Source organism: Dipodomys merriami, unplaced genomic scaffold (assembly GCF_024711535.1).
Source record: "Dipodomys merriami isolate MVZ:Mamm:240054 unplaced genomic scaffold, mDipMer1.0.p SCAF_34, whole genome shotgun sequence".
Lineage (NCBI taxonomy): Eukaryota > Metazoa > Chordata > Mammalia > Rodentia > Heteromyidae > Dipodomys > Dipodomys merriami.
In genome coordinates, this window is record NW_027204937.1 from 2405514 (window position 1) to 2426749 (window position 21236).

The 21236-nt window shown below is 40.6% G+C and overlaps 1 protein-coding gene across 2 annotated transcripts in view; it reads right to left on the reverse strand.

The window, feature by feature from the left end:
- Fyb2 (FYN binding protein 2) overlaps positions 1 to 21236 on the reverse strand; it is a 94768-nt gene that overhangs the window by 66461 nt on the left and 7071 nt on the right. For both annotated transcript variants that reach the window (XM_069987139.1, XM_069987138.1), the window contains exon 2: positions 2367 to 3072. In XM_069987139.1, coding sequence (XP_069843240.1) covers positions 2367 to 3072 — 706 coding nt within the window. The remainder of the gene's footprint in view (positions 1 to 2366; positions 3073 to 21236) is intronic.

The following is a 21236-nucleotide window of genomic DNA, read 5'->3' on the forward strand; positions in this document are numbered from 1 at the left end:
GAACTCAGGGCCTGGGTGCTGTCTCTGCGTGATTTTCCTCAAGGCTGGTATTCTACCACTTTGAGCCGCAGCATCACTTCCAGTTTTTTTGGTGATTAATTTGGAGATGAGAGTTTCATGGACTTTCCTGCCCAGGCTGGCTTTGAACTAGTATCCTCAGATCACAGCTTCTTGAGTAGTAGGATTACAGGTGTGAACCATTAGCACCTGGCCCAAAATATAAGTGTTGAAGAAACAACTTTGGAATGCAGGGGGAGCATATCTCCTCCTTAAAGAAGGCATTTGATTTCTAGTATAGTCTCTGTGGAAAGCAGATCATTTAGCTATTAAACACCACGGTCATCTAGGTTGCTGTGTGAGTTGTTGTAAATAATACTGGTGGTCACAACAGACCACTCCCTAAATTTCAGTGCCTTAGGCTGACCAAGGACTTTCTTACAATGGGTCTTCTAGGCTTGCCTCTATTCTAGGGAGACACTGTCTGGCAGACATAACCTCTAGGTTATCATAAGAAGGAAGCAGAAGCCCAGAGAAGACAGATCTGCCTTAAAAGGGCCACTTCATGCTTCTTACAGGACCAATCATAGTGCCCTACCTTGGCTACTGAAGAGGCTGGTAAGTATAGGATAGCCCATACAATATTTGTAAACTCTGAGTGCTGTGGTTTTGGTGAGGTTTGAGTGTCCTGCGAGGATACATTGTGACTTGACAGTTTGAAGGGTGGTGGTATTAGGAGGAATGGATCCTTTAAGGGGTGGGCCCTTGTAGTAGGGCCTTAGGTCACTGAGGGTAGGAAATTGTTATCATGTGACCTTTGGAATAAGGAATAATCTTGGCCCCTTCATCCTCTCTGCTTCTGATTTTAGATGCAATTGGTTTACTCCTGCCTAACTCTTGTTACATATGTATAAAACTATCGATATAAAGAAAGTACTAACTTCAGTAAATTAATTATATATAATAACTGTATATAAGTCATAACTATATGCAATCATAACTATATATATATATATATTCCTACTTCCAGGTTCAGTATAATGAGAAAAGATTAATGATAAAAAAGTAAAAACCAAATAAGATCAATCTAGAGATCTATGTGGTATATTTACTGTGTGCTAGGAGAAAAGAAGCAGGAAGAAAATCAGAGCAAGTGCTAACATGTAATGTTATCAAGATTGTAGCAATTTAAGATCTATTTTAAGTACAAAGTGAGGCCATGTAGGATTGTAAGAAGGATAATCCATCCATCCAACCATCCATCCATCCACCCCTCCAACTACCCACTTGTCCATCAATCTATTCAGTCTACCATTCAATAAATATTTTGTGATGAATTACTCAACCCTACCTTCTTTTTTCTGGGGATATGGTGATTAAGGAAGTCAAATTTTATCATTTTATAATTCACAGCTTACTTAGGCAAGCACAAATACACAGTGATAATCCAAGTAGAGATCAGTAGTATTAATAAAACCAAAGCAATATAAGAAAACAAAGGATTGATAGGAATGGCCTAGCTATTTTGCATAAAGTGACTCACAAGGCCACTGAGAACAGGTGACTCTTGGACAGAGATTTCAAAACAATTAGGGCCCAAGTCTTCAAAGGTATCACAGAAGAGTGTTCTGGGCAAAGGGAATGACAGGTGCAGAGACCTGGGGTGGAGTCAGCTTGATGTATCTAAGAAAGGCAGTGTGGTAAGAGAAACAGAGAAAAGAGAACTAGGCAGAGACCAAGTTGCATGAGATACTGTTAGATGATTAGAGCTGTCTGAGAAGGAGAGCAATGTGATGTGATTTATGCTTTAGTGGATCATGCTGTCTGCTAGGAGAACAGAATACAAGGAGGTAAGATCACTGATGAAAGGAGGCTGATGGGCTGTTGACAGTGGTCCAGTTGAGAGAAAATGATGATATGGTCTAGACCAATGGACAGAAATTAAGGGTCCCCAAACGTACTTTTCTGGTAGAATCAAGAGCTCAATGATAGATTAAATGGAAATAGTAAAGGGTGCTGAGTGGGGAATAGAATACTACCCAAGGTTTTGGCCTGAGAAAGTAGAGGATAGTTGTGTTGTTTACCAAGACAGAGAAGACTGATAATATATGACTTGTAAGACTGCTCATGTTCATGTGCTTATACAAAATACAGATAGGATCCAAATCCAAGTTAGTTCAGGTTCATATAATAATTCTGGGAGATTAAACACTTTACTCAAACCTGGAACTACAATTTAATAAGAGAGCTTACAATTGCCATGTTACATCGGTCAAGTCCCAGATAGGATCACTCAAAGTCAGCAAGATTAAAAAAGAAAATAAATACAATGGGCTCCCCTCCCAGCCTACAGAGACTCCGTCACTTACCAGGGGCAGGTTTGGCTGTCTTGCTTCTCTCAGCACTGGGGTCCCCCTCACTCTTCCTACCATTTTGAAGAAGTAGAAAGGGGGGGTCTTTTGAGGTCACACATGATTCTCTCTGGGCTATTGAGTTCCTCTGAGAAGGAAAAGTCTGAGCGCCTGTTGATTCCAGTTTTTTTCTTGGCCTTTCTGGAGCAAATCTTGTGCTTTTCTGCTCTTCTTGACAGAAGGTCTTATTGCCACAGTTAGTGAGAACGGGTGGAGACATCTGGCTCTTCTGAGATGAAACCTTCTCCCAGTTCCAGAGTTTGTCTCTGAAGCTGTTGGCCGCCATTCCTTCCTGCTCATGGGATAGCTTAGTGCTTGACTGGGTCCCTGCTAACAGCAAAGAAGCCTTCTGAGAATTTTGTGAGTCCACTGTAGACTTTTCTGGAGGTTCTGGGGAACTTAAACACTTCTGAATTTCACTCTTTGGAGTAAACTTCATTTTCTGGGATTTGGGAGCCTGAGACTCCCGGCTGGAACAATATGATGGGGGCCAATTGAAATTGGATGCGAGAGGCTTCCCATTGGCCCAAATCTGGGTTGATTGTATGCATGCCCTGTCACTCTTTTGAAGAACACCTGCTGGGAATCTGATAGGTCCTGGAAGAGGTGGAGTGTCAAACTTTTGAAATTTGGCTCGAAGTTCCTTGAAGTTTCTTACCTCTTCCTAAAACATAACAGGGGAGGGGGAGGGCATAGTCTCATTATTCCAGAAAAAAAGTGGCCTTGTAATTAGCTGGCTTCACTGTGCAAGGTCAGAGGCTTTAATAGTGATAAAATGCAATTGCTTTTGGGTTGGACCACATTAGCCAGTAATGTTGCTGTTGATGAAAGATGGCATAAAATAATTTTATCCTTTTTAAAACACTCAAAGTATATATAATATCATCAGGATATAAAAATGTAGAGAGAATACTGACAATTGCTGATACAAATGTCAATAATTGTTAGTAATAATAATTGTTGATATAAACTTTTTGGGGTGTATATGCCAGTACCCGGGCTTGAAGTCAGGGCCTGGATGCTGTCCTTTACCTTTTTTGCTTAAGGCTGGTGTTCTACCACTTCAGCCACACCTTTTCTTCTGGCTTTCTGGTGGTTAACTAGAGATAGGTATCTCATGGATTTTTCTACCTGGGCTGGCTTCAAACCATGACACTCACATCTTAGTCTCTTGGGTAGCTAAAATTCCAGGCATGAGCCACCAGCTCTCAGCCCAATAAAAACCTTTTTCCATTACCAGTAAAAATTAGTTACAACCTGTTCTTGTGTATGAGGTGCTACATAAGATATTCCCAATTATCTCAAAAGATAGTGGAAATTTATCTTTAACCACCACAAAACATGGCTGTCCTTACACCAAACAAAGCTGTTTATAATTTGTACTGGCTTGGCTCATGTGTTCTGACATCACAAAGTACTCCTCTCATCCACTTGTTAACTGCTTTCTTGCCACTTCCTCTCCTGGTCACATTGCAGGATTTTTATTTCATGTACACAGATCATCTCTATGGTAGTGACTTTGATTTTGCCACTCATGTGCCCTCTGGGAAGGACCAGGGAAGGAGTGTATGGGCTTCTCTGACTATTCTTTTTGACATTTTGCTACTTCTTCATATCTTGGTTGTTGTACTTCCCACTGTGGAGTGAGGAAAAGGGAAACCATTGGTATCAGTCAGGCCTATGTTCGAATTCTGACTCTAACTTTCCTGTAGACAAATACTCTGGGAAACCTGATCTTACCTTATTGTATCATATGGAGATACTTTTTTGTACAGCATCTATCATAGATCATATAAAGCTATATATAAAGCTAAACTATCCTCTTGTGTTTTCAGCTCTGCTGGGAGATATGCTCTTCCCTCTAAGGAGTCATCTTAAATCTAGTATATGAAGATGGTAAGGGTAGAGGGAGGGGCAAGGTCAGGACTCTACAGTGAGTTGGTCCAGTCCAGTAAGGTTGATCTTTCACCCCATATCCTTCCTATTGTGTCCTACTTTCTCCCACTACATTTAATTTATGTTTGCAAGTCATCTTATCATCTTTTACCATCACAGGAGGCAGGAAGACTTCTAATGAAGCTGTTTCAAAAAGCAAGAGCCATTATCCTCTCCTGGTCACATTGCAGGTACTTTTTAAATTTCATGTACACAGATCATCTCCAGGGCAGTGACTTTGATTTTAGCAGCTGAGGGAATGTTGGGTGACCTTTTCTTACCGTGTTTACAGTTGACTCACACCTGCCCTCTGAAGACTTAGCAAGGGAGGGATAATTGAGCAAGACACATAAAGCAGGTATCTGGGAGCTGGCTTGCATTATCTCTTTATTTTTCTTCCTCTCTATTTCTCTCTTCACTCATCCATATAAACACTGCCCATGCAGACATTTTCAGCCCTCTACATAAACTGCCAATGGTTACTTTCTTATCCTTCAGTCAGCAGACAAGTTAATTCAGCTACCCTTCCTATCTCTGGACAAGGCAGAAGCTTGCATTGGGTGCGCAGTCAGCAATTCTGTGCCTGACGGTCAGAGCTCACCTTAGCCCCTTTCAAGTTAGGTGCCTTGGGCAATCTATTTCACTTTTCTGAGCCTTATTTTGTTCACTCTAAACTGGGACTTATGAATGTACATAACACATTCTATTTATTTATTCAGCTGTTGATATATACTTGGGTAGCTTCTGTATTTTAGGTATAGTGCATCATGCTGCTATACAGCTAGTTGTACAAATATCTTTTTGAGGTCTTGCTTTCAATTGTTTTGGGTATATGCCCAGAAGTAGAATTGCTGGATCATATGATAATTCTATTTTTAAACTTTTGAGAAACCTCTCTACTCTTTTCCATAGCAACAGCATCATCGTATACACCCGCCAACAACAGTATACAAAGATTCCAATTTATCCACCTCCTCTGCAACACTTATTTTTTTTTAATAGCTACCATCTTAATGGCTATGAGCTGATCAGTGGGCAATTTTTTTGAAGTAGCATTTATTTTTAGCTCTTCAGTATTTAAAGCCATGTACAGTATTATTGCTTGGTAGATTTTTTTTTAAATCTCTGCAATACTGATTTAAGCAAAGCCCTAATCAGAGATAGAACTGTGAATTTACTAACCTCTGAATGAAGAGCATGTGCAAAGACCACTGGTTCAAATCAAGAGTAAATCTGATTATTTCTGGCTTACTGCTCTTTTCAACAATCGTTCATTTAGCATCTACTACATAGATCGAACACTGCTTTACCCAGTCTAGGGTTCTGCTCCAACATATTACATTCTAATGTCAGAGTGAGATAAAATATAAGGAAATGCACGAGAAAGCATCAGAGACTCGTGCTGTATGGAGATGTATGCAGCTGACACAATGGTGACTAGGTGATTATGGCTAATTTTCAGAGGAAGGGTACAATCTCAATCATGTACCAAAGCAAGGGTTGGCCTGGATGATCTTCAAAGTCTCTTCTGGCACTTTTTATGATACCCTTTACTTTTGTTGTCCATCACCATAGGTGGGAGTTCTGGGTTCAGGACATGAGGTCAGTGGTAGGAAAATCGGCTGGGAAATGGCCAAGGAGCCTTCTTGTTAAGACCAGACTCCACTTTTGTGGAACCAAGCAAAGGAATCCTCAAATCTTCCTTAACTCTTACGGATCCCTTTCTTCCTGTAACTGCCTTCAAGCTTTTTTCACTTATGGTTTGAAAAAAAAAAAAAACAACAAAAAAAACTTCTTCATAGTCTCATTGTTTTGCCTCTGAGTTCCTGTAATCCTCCATTTACCATTTATCCAGCTGTTAGACAAATCTGTTTAAAAACACAAATCTGATCATGTAAGTCCCTTCCATGTTTTAAATCCTTCAGGTTGGCTTCCCCGAGGCTTTCAAATAGGTTCAAATGCTTTTTCATAGCACCCAAGATCCATCTTAATCCCAGTTAATTTTCTGACATGATTTTGGACCCCTCCCCAGCATATTTTCTTCCTTCTAACCCAAATGAATTGTTTGCATTTGCCCGATCTGTGTTCTTTTCAAGTCTCTGTCCTTTTAGATGTTCTGTTTCCTTGGCCCACAATGCACATCTTTCTCCCAAACTCTTTTCTTTTTGGAGAAAAGAACTCAATGTGTAGCCTAAGGTGGCCTGGAACTCTTGATCATTCTGCCATGACCTCCCAAGTGCTAGGATTACAAGTGTGTTCCACCAAGCCCAGCTCTCTTCCAACTAAAAGAAGGTCCCTGCTTGTTCCAAATTTGACTTATGTCACCTCAAAATCCTAAGTAGCAGGCACTAAGGCTTTAAAGATGAATAAAGTCAGGCCCTTCACTTTCAGAACTGATAGAATTGGGGAGAGAGATACACAAGGGTTATTCTGATCTAATATAGGAAATTACTAACTACTCAGCAAAAATTCTGATATGGGAATAGAGAAAAGAAGCTTTTGACGCAACCTAGAGGATAAAAGCAGCTTCCTGAAGATAACTCCTCAGGTATGACAGAGACAGAGACAGAGACAGAGAGATAGAGAGACAGAGAGAGACAGAGACAGGCAGAGACAGACAAAGAAAGACAAAGAGAAAGACAGAGGGACATACAGAGAAAGACAGAGGGACACACAGAGAAATAGAGGTACAAAAGACACAGCCATGTGCACTAGCATGCTGCATACAGAAGAGCAAGCCATCCCACATCTCTGAAGTCCCCGTGTCCAAGTGTGAGGCTGGAAAGACTGGAGGCTGAGTCTCCTGATAGTATATTTTAAGTGACCTTCAGTGAAGATCGTGATTTCTAATGACTATATCATATGCACAACCGCTGTTGGTCAAAGAGTAGCTCTGCTCCACTCTCTGTGTGTCTCGCCCCAAGTGTAACCTGACTCATCTAGCCCTGTACAGTGAACCTCCCTCTAATGCAGAGTGTGGAGGTCTCAAAGCTACATCTCTAGGGTGCTCTCAGCTGGAGTACTTCCAAGTAGAGGTGTCCCTTGAAGTATGGGAAATGAACATGAGAGTATCTTTGGGGAGCAGCTGTGGCAGGGGTGGACGTACTCCACAGCAAGTGGCTTTATCCACAAATTCTTACTGAAACAACCCCAGCTTTTCATACAAACTACTCCACAGTGCTCTTGGTGATTCCCCAAAATGATCTAAAATAAATCAACAATAACAGATTTAATCTTCAATGAAGACTCCTGGCAAATAAATCCTGGTTTGATTTCTTCGTGGCAACTATGGGCATCTGGCATATGCTTTGTCTTCCTCAATCAGAATGTAAACTTCATGAGGAAAGACACTGCATCAGTTTTTCAGTGCTGTTTTCCTGCAAAGCAGCAGAATCTGGAAACAAAGGATACTCCATGAAACACTGAGGAATCATCGAAGATTTACAAATCTCCCAGAGTCCATTTGAAGGAAAGTCAGTGTCTTGTTTATGCTGATATCCCTGGCACTCGCCTTCTAGCTCACAACAGACATGGATAACAGAACAGTCTTTGATGAATGAATGCATCAGTGAATGAAGCTTCTGAACAGTTTCATGCAATACACGAACAGTAACTATGAAAAACTTCCAACTTTTCTTGCATCATCTTTATGAACATAGCTCAGATGCCAGAGAAATAAATGATCTAATCCCTACAATATCAGAAGATGGCTCTGAAAATAGCCCTGGAAATCGCCTGGGCATTTCTCATCTGGATTCAACCAGCCTCCAATGCGTCCTTTGGGGAGCACAGGACACAATAATGGTAGAGATATTGTGGGAACAACCTAAGATAAAAGGCAGTCCTCTAAACAGAAAGGGTTTATCTCTGTTATGGAAAGTAGGCAGCCAGCAGCCAAGGAAAACAAAGACATTTCAAAAGAATGAGGGGATCAGCTTCAAATAGTTACAGGCCCAGTTCTGTAGGTGTGATATTATTCTATTCAGAGAAGATATTTAGGACAACAAAACTCCATCAAATAATTTTCATGTTATAGAAATATAAAGAATAAGAAAAATAACAAGAATAAGCAAATAATAACAGAATAGACAAAGATAACCGAACAGGCAAACATATGTTCTGATCCTCTGCCAGATACTTCTAAGCACTGCACACACAGCCACCTGTTTAAACCTGTCCTGTTCTCAGGTATAAAAGGTGATATTGAGGTACTGAGAGTGGAGTGTGCGTGACCTTCCTCAAGGTCACGGTGAGTAAAAGGCAAAGCTGGGATTGAAGCTAATGGGCTACTGTGGACTCCTTAAGCCCAAGAATTGGCTTGGCAGGTCTAGACATTCCTTGGCTGCTCTTTAAGAAACTATTTTTAGAAACACACTAATACCTGACCACATGGACATGATTCTATAGCATTAGTTTAGTGAGAAGGAATTTTCCCCTTTGCTAGTTTCAGACTCTTGATAACACTATTTTTTCTGTCATCATCATCCTGATTGTCAACTCTTCTTTATGCCATCTAGATTCATCTCCACAATCACCCACAGAGCAGGCATGGTTACTATTCACATGGAAGCTAAACGGATGGGAAAAGAGACATAAAGTAACCTTGCTAGCTACTTAGTTACATAGAAACTAGTATAGGAATTTGAACACAAGTCTGTGTGATCTCAGGACTTCTTTGAACTATTCTGCTAGATTACTTTACTTATAAATGTAGCTCTAATGTATAATTCTTTCACTGTATCACAGAAGTTTCATGGGCAATTCTGTATTTACCACATTTCCTTTAGACAATTAATTCTATAATAATCACCACATTGAAACAAATCCAAGGAAACCAACATGTTGGTGTTTAAAATACTCTCAGATTTCTGATTATTTGTAGTGACATGAACAAAACATTGTTACTAGTATAATTGACACATTAAAAAAAAAGATATTTAGTAAATTCCATGGTCATTTTGTATGTATTTTTAGATTTCCAGGGTTGCTCTGAGTTAGTGCAATTTAAAAGGTGATGTGAAACTGCAAAACCAAATACAAATATAAAGCATAATTCAGTACCATCATACCCTTTCAGAATACATTTGGAAATGAGAAAAATTCTGTGTGAGAGTCACCTGTCCTTATCCATGGTTTACAAAACATGTTTTCAAAGCCGGCTGCTGTGCCCTCTCCCAAGTTCCCTGGATGAGCAGACTGTGAAGGGACTCTCATCTCTGTCATGGCTCTCTGGGCTTACATCTCCAATGGCCTACATCACTCTACACTGCCAGCTAGCATGGCAAAGAACCAGAGATGCTTCAAAAAATCAGAAGTCACTCCATACAGGAAAATTGTCATAGAAAACATATGCTAACTAAGTCACAAAGGGAGAGGATGTTATTTTGATGCCTATTCCTTGATTTTTTAAAAAAGAAATTTTTTAGTGCATTTTTGGATTTTTGCCCATTGCTAAGTATTGTCCTCCACAGGGAGAGGCAAAGGTGACACTGATGGCAAATCTGATCACAAATCTGAAAATTCCTCCTGAGGTAAATACATACAAGAGCCTTAAGGAATATGCAAACTCAAGATCCCCGGCTCAGGGCAAGCAGAAGCCAAGAAAGGATGAGCCCAGAAGAGAGACAATTATAGCTGTCAAGTCCTACCTAAGATGGAAGGAAATAACAGTCTTAAGAATAGCATCTTAGTCACTATTCACAAACAAAGGGGCTTTGCTTCAAGCTTCCCCATTCCAAGAGCAGTAAAATTCCAAGAGCAGCAAAAAAATTCTTACCTTCCTGGCATCCGTGATTAATCCAAAGGCCCCTAGGAAGGGATAGGAACAACAGAGCTCAGAGCTTGGTGGTTTTAAATCTTTCTACCTGCTCTCAGAACAAGCACAGGTTTGACAGGCTAGAAACTACCATCACAAAAGTTATAAAGAAGCCAGGTGCTGGTGGCTCACGCCTGTAATCCTAGCTACTCATCAGGCTGAGACCTGAGGATCGAGGTTCAAAGCCAGTCCCATCACGAAAGTCTGTGAGACTCTTATCTCCAATAAACCACTCAGAAAATTGGAAGTGGTGCTGTGGCTCAAATGATAAGAGTGCTAGCCTTGAGCTGAAGAGCTGAGGGACAGTGCCCAGGCCCAGAGCTATAAGGACCAATCATTTTTTTTTTCTCCAGAGTGTGAGCTAAGTGTCTGGACAATGGTGAGTACTATTGGTAAGACTGTCTCACCTTTTCTTATAAACACAGACTAGAAAGGAAGCATCAGGAGAGCCCCTAGGAAAGCTTTAACATTCTTCTTCCCCTGAACTCTTCCCCGAGACTGCCCACTGCAGACAGCAGAGGTCCTGCAGGATCATGTGCCTCTGGGTGCTTCCTGGGACAAGACTGAGGTCTGGGTCCACTTGCTTCTGTCTCAGTACTTATCACACCTAGAATAGCTGTTCACTGGTCTGCCTCTCTCAGTAAGCTTCATCTTTTTCAATGCAGAGCCTGTGTCTTTCTATCTCTGCATCCTCAGCTGATAGCTGGGCCAGCTAAGCAGAGCAATTGGAAACATTTGATTCCCATTCCCTGAAGGCAGTTATGCAAACAATGACCTAAACATACCATGGTGTGTAATATCAAAAAAAGTAAGTAAAGAGTTGGGTGCTGGTAGCTCATGCCTGTAGTCCTAGCTACTCAGGTGGCCGAGATCTGAGGATCATGGTTCAAAGCCAGCCAGTTGCAGAAAGTCTATGGGACTCTTATCTTCAAGTAACCACCAGAAAAACAGAAATGAAGCTGTGGTTCAAAGTGGTAGAGCACTAGCCTTGAGCAAGAAAGCTAAAGGACATCACCCATGCCCCTGGGTTCAAGCCCCAAGACTGACAAATACAAAATAACAACAACAAACACAGTGAAATAAAGGATTCGTTTGGCAAGCCCCTTTTATTACCTTCTTCCCAAGAGAAAGGAGATTGAAGGATGAGTGGATTTTCATTGGAGAGGGGCTATGAAGACATTTTGGCTGAAGAAACAGCATAGGTAAGGTATGAAGGCCTGCTGGTACACTGTATTTTCAGTGAGTACCTATTTTAGATCAAAGCCTCTGAAATATACTATCATAAGCACAGCACAAGGTGATAAGAGGGAGAAAGCTACTATTCTTCCCTGAAGCTATTTTGAGTTAAAGCCTTCAGAGCCTTCACCCAAGGAAGAAATAAAGAATCTCAGTTGTCTTTACAGGCAATGAGAGAGAGAGAGAGAAGGTATTTTGGCACAAATAGCCTTTTGGAAGATACACCACCACATTCCTTTACCACCTTTGAGTCTATATCTGCCTACATGCTTTTCTTTATGAAGACCTTCCTGTCTACCTACCACCAATCACCAAGAACTTAGAACTTTCATGCAGGGTCCTAGTAGTTATCACCAACACAAATACTCATCCCCTCCACCCAGCTCCCCCTGCCCCTCCACCAGTGCCCAACATGAACACTTGTGCAGAAGCCTTTCCCCATCAAGCCCCATCCTTTTGTGGGAGCTCAGGGGAGCTCAGGCTCCCTTTTTGCTTTTGTCTTTGGGGAGTTGCTCGGGTTCCTTAGACATTTAGTTTTAGCATCAGCAAGACAACTGTGGTTTGGGTCTACAATCTTTACACAAAATTCTAAAAGAGATGTGTTCTGGGATTCAGAAACTTTCCATTTTTAGAAAGGTAATATATTCTAGGCTCTGTATATGTAAAGCAGGTATGGGCTGAAACAGCGTGTCGGACTCAGATTTGCTACTTCTGCAGTGAAACAGGCTAATGTTTATCTAATGTCGCATAAATACAGATCATAAATTGTCTCATGTTGATTCAGGTAGGCCAAACAGCGATGACAAATTAGTGGCTGTTAAGCTCATTACATTTTGGAATTGTGAGTAAGGGATCATGGACAAGTTCCTACCCCTTTGCGAGGAATTTTTTTTTCAAGGTTTAAAGAAGAAGGAAAAAGCAAAGTGATTATCTAGCTCCAGGCATAACAAATGGTAGCTGTAACTGCAGATCTCCCCTGGAACAGTGGGTTGTCTTAGATGCTTGCAGTTCTACCTGCAACTCTCCTAAACATTTCTTCAGAGATCTAGTGTTTCTAAGACGCAATTCCAGTCTAATATTTCACTCTCTTTTTGAAAGATTACCATTTTCCTCTATAATTAGTTGTCATTTCAGATGCTAACTGCTTATCTCCTGGATTTGATTATTCCAAACCACCATTAGCTCTTTCTCTCATTTCTTGTACATCTTAGGGATCAAACTATGGCTTCACACATGCTAGACAAGTGCTCTACTAGTGTGTCTCATTATTCCCTTCCCCCTCCCCCATTACATCTTTTTAGGTTACAGTCACACACAAAGCTCCTGGGCTTCGCTGATATGGGCTATCTTTTCCTGCAACCAACCCACCTCCAGCCCTGCCCCCTCCTCACTCCCAGCCTATACTTCAGCCCTTATCTGAAATATCTGGAATTCCTGACCAGAAAGCACCTGTCTGAATTCTACCCATCCTTCCAGACACAGTAGAGATAATCCCATAACACCTTCATCTGGAGCTTCTTCAAAACATAACCTCTCCTATCTCTTTCTGCTGGCAATGGTTCTCAATCTTGACTGTATACTAGAGACCCCAGGAACCCCTGAACCTGCCCCTCTGACACAAAAATCTCTAGGGAGTGTGCATTTTATGAATCCTTAAGTACTTATTCTATAACCAAGCCAGTATCTAATACAGGAATAGATCTGGAAGCCTCTTTCCAATTTCATTTGTCAATTTATTCTGGTGGTCCACCTCTCATTACTGTCTGCATCCCAGTGCAATCACTCAGGCAGATGCTTCCTTTCCACTACAGTCTATGATCTCCTTTAAGGGAAGGTTGCAAAACATCCTCATCTTTGCAGAGCCCACAGCAGAGCTTGAGTTCTAGCAAGTGCTCAATAAATATTTACTAACCAAATGAATGGACTTACTGAGTGAAATGAATGAACAGATTTTTACTAATCATCTAGAAGGTATCCCTTTATCTAATAGTCTTCCTAAGAGAGGTACTGATTAATTTTATGCCAGCAGTGTATCTAAATTACAGATATAAACACGCTCCTGTTGAAAACCCTTCAATGCTCCTTCATGACCTCAAGAAAAATCAAGTGTTTCTTAGGTAGACATGTGTGGTCCTCTCCCATGTCCTGCTCGTATTTTTAGCTTGGCTTCCCACCACTTCCTGCCTCTAATTCAGCATTCCAGAACAACTGAAATTGGTTCATGCTATTCCTTTCACCAGGAAAACCCTTTCCATGTTACTTTTCTGAGCTTTGACTGACTTAGAAATCCCTCCCAGGAGCCTCTCCCGGTGCTTTTTGGCAGGGCTAAGTGTACTTGCTCTGCAGTTTTATAGCAGCTTCTGTTTCTAGTTTGTCTGATTTTGGTTACAGGGATCTATCTATCTGTCTGTCTGTCTATCTGTCTGTCTGTCTGTCTGTCTGTCTGTCTGTCTGTCTGTCTGTCTGTCTGTCTGTATCTACTTTATACATGCCCCACTCCCACAGTGAGGAGCTCAGGGATATGGACCAGACTGGGTTCTTTGGATTCTTGCTGTATTACACTGTCTCCCCCAGACAGAAGAGGGACCAATGTATGTCCTTTTGAACTCAGTTGAGCTGATCTCTGCTCAAGTCTTTGTATGTCATAATGATATGGAAACTAAGGAAAAAGTTAACAATGATTCTAGATAAAAGAAAATGAAAGATGCTTCACATGGTTATTATTTTGTATTTTTCTATGTTATTGCTTTTCAGGTAGCAGGCACAGGAACATGTGACTGTTGGTTCAATTACTGTAATCTTCACAACAGCTTCTAAGCTTGCCCTCTTATGATGAGGACAAACCCAAGGATCAGAGTTTCTTAGAGTGCTCAGGTCACAAAACAAATGAGTGCTGGAGCCACCATGATCTGAACCCAACAAAGACATGAAAGCCTGCGATGTTTTGAAATCATCTCTGTGTGATAGCATGCCTTTTCCTTAATGACAGATCTGGTTTCTCTTATCTTTTCTCAGATCTATCCAACATGTATTTGCTGCCGTTACTGCGGGTCACAAAAATGAGCAACACAGACACTGGCCTGGCCTTCAGTAGTATGGAAAAGATCACAAAATTCATGACAGCATCAAGGGCAGGATTAGGTAAAACCTTAGCTTGAGGGGCCAAGGGGCCTCCTAGATAGATGTGAAGAATAGGAAATGGATGACCAATAGGGAGGGGACTTTGTAGTCCTGGGAGAGGAAGCTCAAAATGCCTAAGGCCAGGGAGAGCCTGGCAGAACTGAGTGTGTGGCTAAAACAAGAGATGGGGAGGGTGAAGAAGGGCTAGGCTGTATCAGTGGCCCTGCAAACCTTTAAAATTGAACACACATGAGTTTCTATTTTCATGGTTTAAAATACCTTCATGGATGAAATGGAGAGATGGTAACAAAGAAGGGGTACTGTGAAACATTTGAGACCCTTCATTCAAGGCATAGGCCTTTAGAAACACCCCACCTCCCAGCAAAGTGAAAATCAAAGCAAGCAACTGCTTCTAGCAAACAGTGAGTTTTATGATGCCTTTTAGGAAACCAGCCAAAGGTGGGGAAATAGGGCCTGAGATTACTTCCAGACACTAAAATGTTGCTTCACTGAATTTTGTGTTAGTAGTCAGGGTCTCTGAGGGAAAATTGGGTCATATACCCTCAGATGCCAATTTCACAATTCAACTCCCTAGAAAGGAACCCATGCTTGACTTTGTGAGCAGTGAGGAACGGAAGTTTGAATATATGACCTCTGCAAAACAGATCAGGCGCTGCCATTACCCTATTACTGGATGGGGTAATGATCACCCCGATCACCTCTTCACATTCACTATTGCAAGTTAAGGCAGAAATGAGGGGGGCTTCACTAAAAACTCCTTCCAGGAAGTGGGTAAAATTGGCCACAGAGCTTGTTTATTCGCTCTCCCTACTGCCCTCTGATACTCTTTCTCTTTATGCAAGGTTGTGGTAAGGATTAGAAGACTAATCAAGTCTACCTTGATACTGGTCAGAGGATAAATGAGTATATATTCTGATGCTCTGTTAGCTACAATCTTATAGAACCATCTAGAAATTAGCTTTCAAAGAACTTGTCACGACCTGAGAAAGTGAGCTAAAATTCTTGTCAACCAATTAAGGATATAAAATCTCCTTCTCACTTTTTGGTAATATTTAAAATATATACAACTGTATGTGTTACTCTTCTTATGAATGCCAAATAAAATAAAATATGAAGTCACAGTGGGTGGAATAAAATGCAACCACAGACTGAAGACATTCACTTTAAGGACCAGAAATGTGCATCTAACACAAAAGATGGTCTAGGTATGGGTCCTAAAACTGGATTAAGGAGGAACTAGCTCAGGATGGCAATCTAACACAACATCCACCAGTTGCTGGACACTCAAAATACCTGTGGAACTGATGAGTGAATGAGTGGGCCCACAGAGTTATGGAGAAATAAAGAGGAGGTAGCTCAAAAAACAGGACTCATAATGGTTCTGTGAAGTCGTACTTCAGATTTGAAAGCTGTTCTCTGACAATATATTCCCAGTCTGTAAGGAACTTGAGGAGGATGAAGAGAAGGCAGAGAAAGGCTTAGTTAATGGATTCCGATGTGAATGTCCAATTTCCTTTTTAACATTTCATCGGAGTGTGAGCTAGACACTGACAGCAGAGGCATTAGAGTCCCTTCCTCATTCCCCCCCCCCCCCCATTCTGCCTTTGGGACCTAGACGTGCAGAAAGGCATATGTTTTCTCCAGATACATTACATTCTGCCTTGGGTCTTTTGTTCATACCCATCCCTATTGTGTGGGTACCTTTCCCACTTCTATCTGCTATTACATGGTGAATGCATTTTGTCTTTTAAAACCTAGATGTGAAATGACCTTCTTTGCAAAAGCCTACTCTGATTCTCCCAGGTTGAGTTAAGACATTTTTTCCCTCTCTGTATCCCAGCCATTGGAGTAGGACTTCATTGTTCACATGGCAATTTCTGATATAGCCTTGTTATATTGCTTTTGTATCTCTTCCTTATTACACTCTGAACCATTTGAGGGAGGCATAAATTGTTTTATTTCATAGGTTGTTGGAACCTTGACTGTTGAAGCAGAGATCTGTGGGACCAAACAGACTTGGGTTCAGCTCCTGGCCTCATGACTCAGTAGTGGCAGGACCTTGGGAAGTAGTTACTTAAATGTGTTAGCTTTCAGTTTCTCTACTTACAATCAAGGATGATGGTGGTACCCTTGTCAGATTGCTGAACAAATTAAATTACAGCACTGGTAGAAAGGGCATAGTACCTTATCTCCTAAAATACCATTTGTTGTCATCATAGCTATTTTCATTCTCATTATTTAATCACTTAGCCATCAGGAGAGAAGAGAGTAAATAAAAAATAAACATTGCTCTCCTTAATGGAATTTATAATACAAAATACAATAAATTGAATGGATATTTATACAGTTAAGAATTTTTACAGTGTGATATGTGGTCTGGAAGCAAATTTTTAGTGTACAGTGGTCAAGATAGGTTAGGCTTATTGATTGAAATGGGATCTTTACATTTTGCCCTAGCTAGTCTTGAACTATGATTCTCTTGAGCTCAGCTTCCTGAGTAGTTATGAGTCTGGCCAGGTTAGTTTAAATTTTTCTAAGGTAAGGTTGCCATAGCTATTTATAGTAGATTTAACATATACTTGTCCAAACAACCTGAGAAAAAGAAAGCACAGGTATTTTGCTTCTCCATATCGAATTTCTGTTTTGCATAAAATATTATTCAGTCATTTGTTGGAAAGGTCACTTAATTATATCTTTCCTACTTTTTAGAAGAGTTCCTAATGGACTCTTGGGACTCAGAGACATTTTTATGTTTGCATTCCTCTTTAAAAATTTTCCTTACCTTGGGTGAGGTGATGGTACTATTTCAAGCATGTAGGTATCACCAGCAGAAAAAGCCTCAGTATGACCCTCAGTATTCCAAATGAATTACACACTAAGGTTTAATATCTTTAAAAACCTCTTTATCAGTTAAGCCTCTAATTCCTCACTAGGTGCTAACTTGAAAAATGAGGACTCAAAGTAACAGCATGGGAGTCTTTCACATCTTCCTACCCCATGTATTTCTTCAGTAGTCACATTCATTTCATCTGGATCGTAATTCCCTTACAGACCTTCTCCTAGATGATCTCATTCAATCTTCATAACCATCCTGAAAGAAGGTAGATGATGTATTCATTCAACTCAATTTGACAGATAGAGAAACTTAACCTCAAAAGCCTGGGCAACTAGGATGGAAATCCAAATTCCAGTTTACTTAGTGGTTCTACTCTATACCTTCCCTGTTTGTTATTTCATTCCTCCAGAGTCAAGTATGTCATTGCCACAAATTTATGCCTACATTAGCTATCATGTCACAGTTCAGAAAGTTTAGGGAGCATACACATTTCATTATAATGAAGCCACAAGTGGTGGCTATGTGTCAGATGACAAGCTAATAGTTTCGTAGCTAAAACTCAATTCACTTTATAGGAAACATAAAGTAGGAGGCAAAGTTCCACTATTATTTTCATTTTGCGATGAAGTAACTGAAGCAGAGAGGGATAAAACTAATTCTTCCAATGACATGTATCTAAGATGGGATTTATATCCAGCTTGTCTAGCCTAAGCATCTATGTTTTTAACTAATATTATCCATTGCATGTGTGTAATAGTGTGTGTGCGTGCACATGCATGTGTACGTGTGTGTGTGTGTGTGTGTGTGTGTGTGTGTGTGTGTGGTTGTGATATGTCCATGTATGTGTACCCTGGATCAAATCCAGGGCTTTGTGCATCCTAGGCGAGAACTCTATCACTAAGCTATAGCCCCAGTCCTGTTAACTGTTCTAGGTGGTACAAGTACCACACCGGGATGTCTACTCCTGATTCATTCATGCTCCAGCTCCAAGTCTTCTATGAATATCTTTATTCCATAGCTTGCCTCCTTGTGTGAAATATATTATTCCCATTCCATGATCTTTAATATCGTGTGAGTTTCTCTGTATATACCATTTTAAATAAAGATCTATCTATATTTTGTTCCCGAGTAGACTAGGTATCCCTTCCCTGGGTATCACTGTCAGGTAGCAGTCAGTCATGAGCCATGGGGGAATGCAAAGGGAATTTAAAATGAGGATGAGGTCACAAGGTCTCAGAGAAGATACTGTAGTTAAATTTCCTGTTTCACACGTAACCTCAGCCCTGTAAACTGGACCTAAGGATAGGACTTTCTCACAGGCAATCACAATTAGCCCTCAAACCCCAAAGCCTAATGTTATTTTTACCTTAAAGACAACTCATTCTCAGTCTATTGAAAGTGATTATGTAACATGTTCTTAAACTGTTTTTGCTGTTACCAGGAGAAAAGCCTGAACATCTCTGCTTCCATGTTGTGTTTGTCATTGTCCTGAGCCATCCTCTCCGCCATCACTGTGCAATCACTTTGGGTTCCAGGAAAAACAGAACTGACCCATAACATGTCTAAGCTTTATGACTAAGCTTTGCAGGATGGGTCACTCCCAAACAAGACAATTACCTATAATAACCAGGCTGCACCCTGGAATGGGAGAAATCATCTCATGGGAACCAGATTGCTGCCCTCAAATAAAGACAGTGTTCACAACTTCTCTGGAATCAGGAGAAAAAGAATTGAGATTAAAGAAAAAAAAAACCAGCCAGGCAACACTTAAGACAGGCACCCTTAAACTGTGCATTACTTTGTTCAGTGACCCTGATGTTTCCTCTGCTTACAAGCTGGTTTTTTTTTTGCTTTTTTTAATAAGTTTTTTTAATTGTGAAAATACTGTACAGAGGGTCTACAGTTACATGAGCAAGGTTATGAATATATTTCTTATCAAGTATTGTGTCCTCCTCCTTTGTTTTTCCCCTACCATCCCTTCCCTCCTACCGCCACAACTACACTCCCCCCTGCCCTCCCAGCCTATATTGTAAAGTTAGTTTTTCAACATAGTGTCTTCTACATCTCATTGTTGCAATGTGTCAATCGGTCTGCTTAAACTTAGCAATCATATCTGTATCCTTAAGATAGCTGAGGATGAACTAAAGTGCCATGGCAGGCCTAGACTATGTAATCTAGTCCTGCCAAATTTCTTTCCCAATAGACTTTCCTATCACTTTTTATTATGCTTGAGTTTTGCCTGAATTCTTCTCAAGCCAGACATAAGGATTAAGGTTGATTAGTTGTACAAAATTTCCAGTAACATCACCATGCTCTACAGCCACAAGAATGACTACCCACTGAGCACTTGCATGCATCAGCGAGGATTCTAACTATTCTATTAGTGTGAATTTACAGCACCTCTAGGTCAGGCACTGCCATTAGGCAGAGAGAGGCTCATGATGAGAGAGTCAGAGAGGCTGAAGAACTTGACAGAGGTTCTAACAACAACAACAGCAATAACAATAATGACAACAACAAACCAGGTAGTTCTTGGTTTCAGGCGCAGAAATTAAAGGCTAGTGTTTTTCAAAGTCCTGGGGGATGGATATATATATATATATATATATATATATATATATATATATATATATATATATGTGTGTGTGTGTGTGTGTGTGTGTGTGTGTGTGTGTGTGTGTGTGTGTGTGTGTGTGTGTGTGTATTTTATATATATATATATATATATATATATATATATATATATGATGGCTTTTTACATGCTGGGCAAATGCTGTACAACACAGGTACACTCCAGCAAGGTACACTCCACTGAAACTAATGGTTTAAAGGGCACGTTCTTATAAGAGTTCCTCTTTCCCAGAAATGCAAGCACAGCATTTCTGGTCCAACATAGCCAATAGGGGAGATGCAACTCCACACACCAAGGCCATGAAACTCAAGAATACAAGTTGCCTTGGAGTCTCTGCTTGGAAAAACTAAAACAGTTTTGACTACATTTAACCCCCAGGGTCAATGGCATGGCCAAAATATTCCTATTGCTCCTCAATAAGAACAAAGAAATATCCAACAGAAAAAAAAGAAAAAAAAAGAAGAAACAAAGCCCGGGCATACATTCTAGCTAGAAAGGTTTTCCTAAAATATAGCTGTAATTGTGTAAGTATTTTCCAATTAAGTCCTTGAAATAAATATCTACAGGCCCAGATATTCTTCCTTACCTTGTAGAGATAAATTTGCTACATCTTTTCCAACGGAAGATATATTGGTGTTGGCACTTAGTTTCAGAAGCATCAATGTAGGAGAGGGTATTGAATGTTGAGACTCATTGTTGGGACATTTTATAATAAAATCCTGTGTTTTTCTGTAACCCAAGAATGCAATTTGGAAAGAAATCCATGGGACAGGAGAAGGAACCCCATGTGCTGCTTTTCCACACTGCCAGTGCTCTCTAGAGAAGGCCTCAGACCAGGAAAGAAGCATGCACAAGAGACCAGAACTTCCAAGTTTATGCTTCGTCTTTTACTGTCCAGAGGTCAGTTTTCCTTTGTGCAAAGGTGAAATAATAATATCTGGCCTTGGCTTATCTCATCAGAACAGTTAAAGATTTGCATGAAATGCCTTTCTTTGACCCAGTTCTCCCACTCAGATAGGTAGGAAAAGTTTCATTTAAGAACCAATCTGTGCCAGGTGCTGGTAGCTCACTCCTGTCTCTTAGCTACTCGGGAGGTGAGATCTGAGGATGGTGGTTTGAAGCTAACCACAGGCAGAAAAGTATTTGAGACTCTTATCCCTAATTAACCACAAAAAGCCAGAAGTAGAATTGTGGCTCAAGTGGTAGAGCACTAGCCTTGAGCATATAAACCTC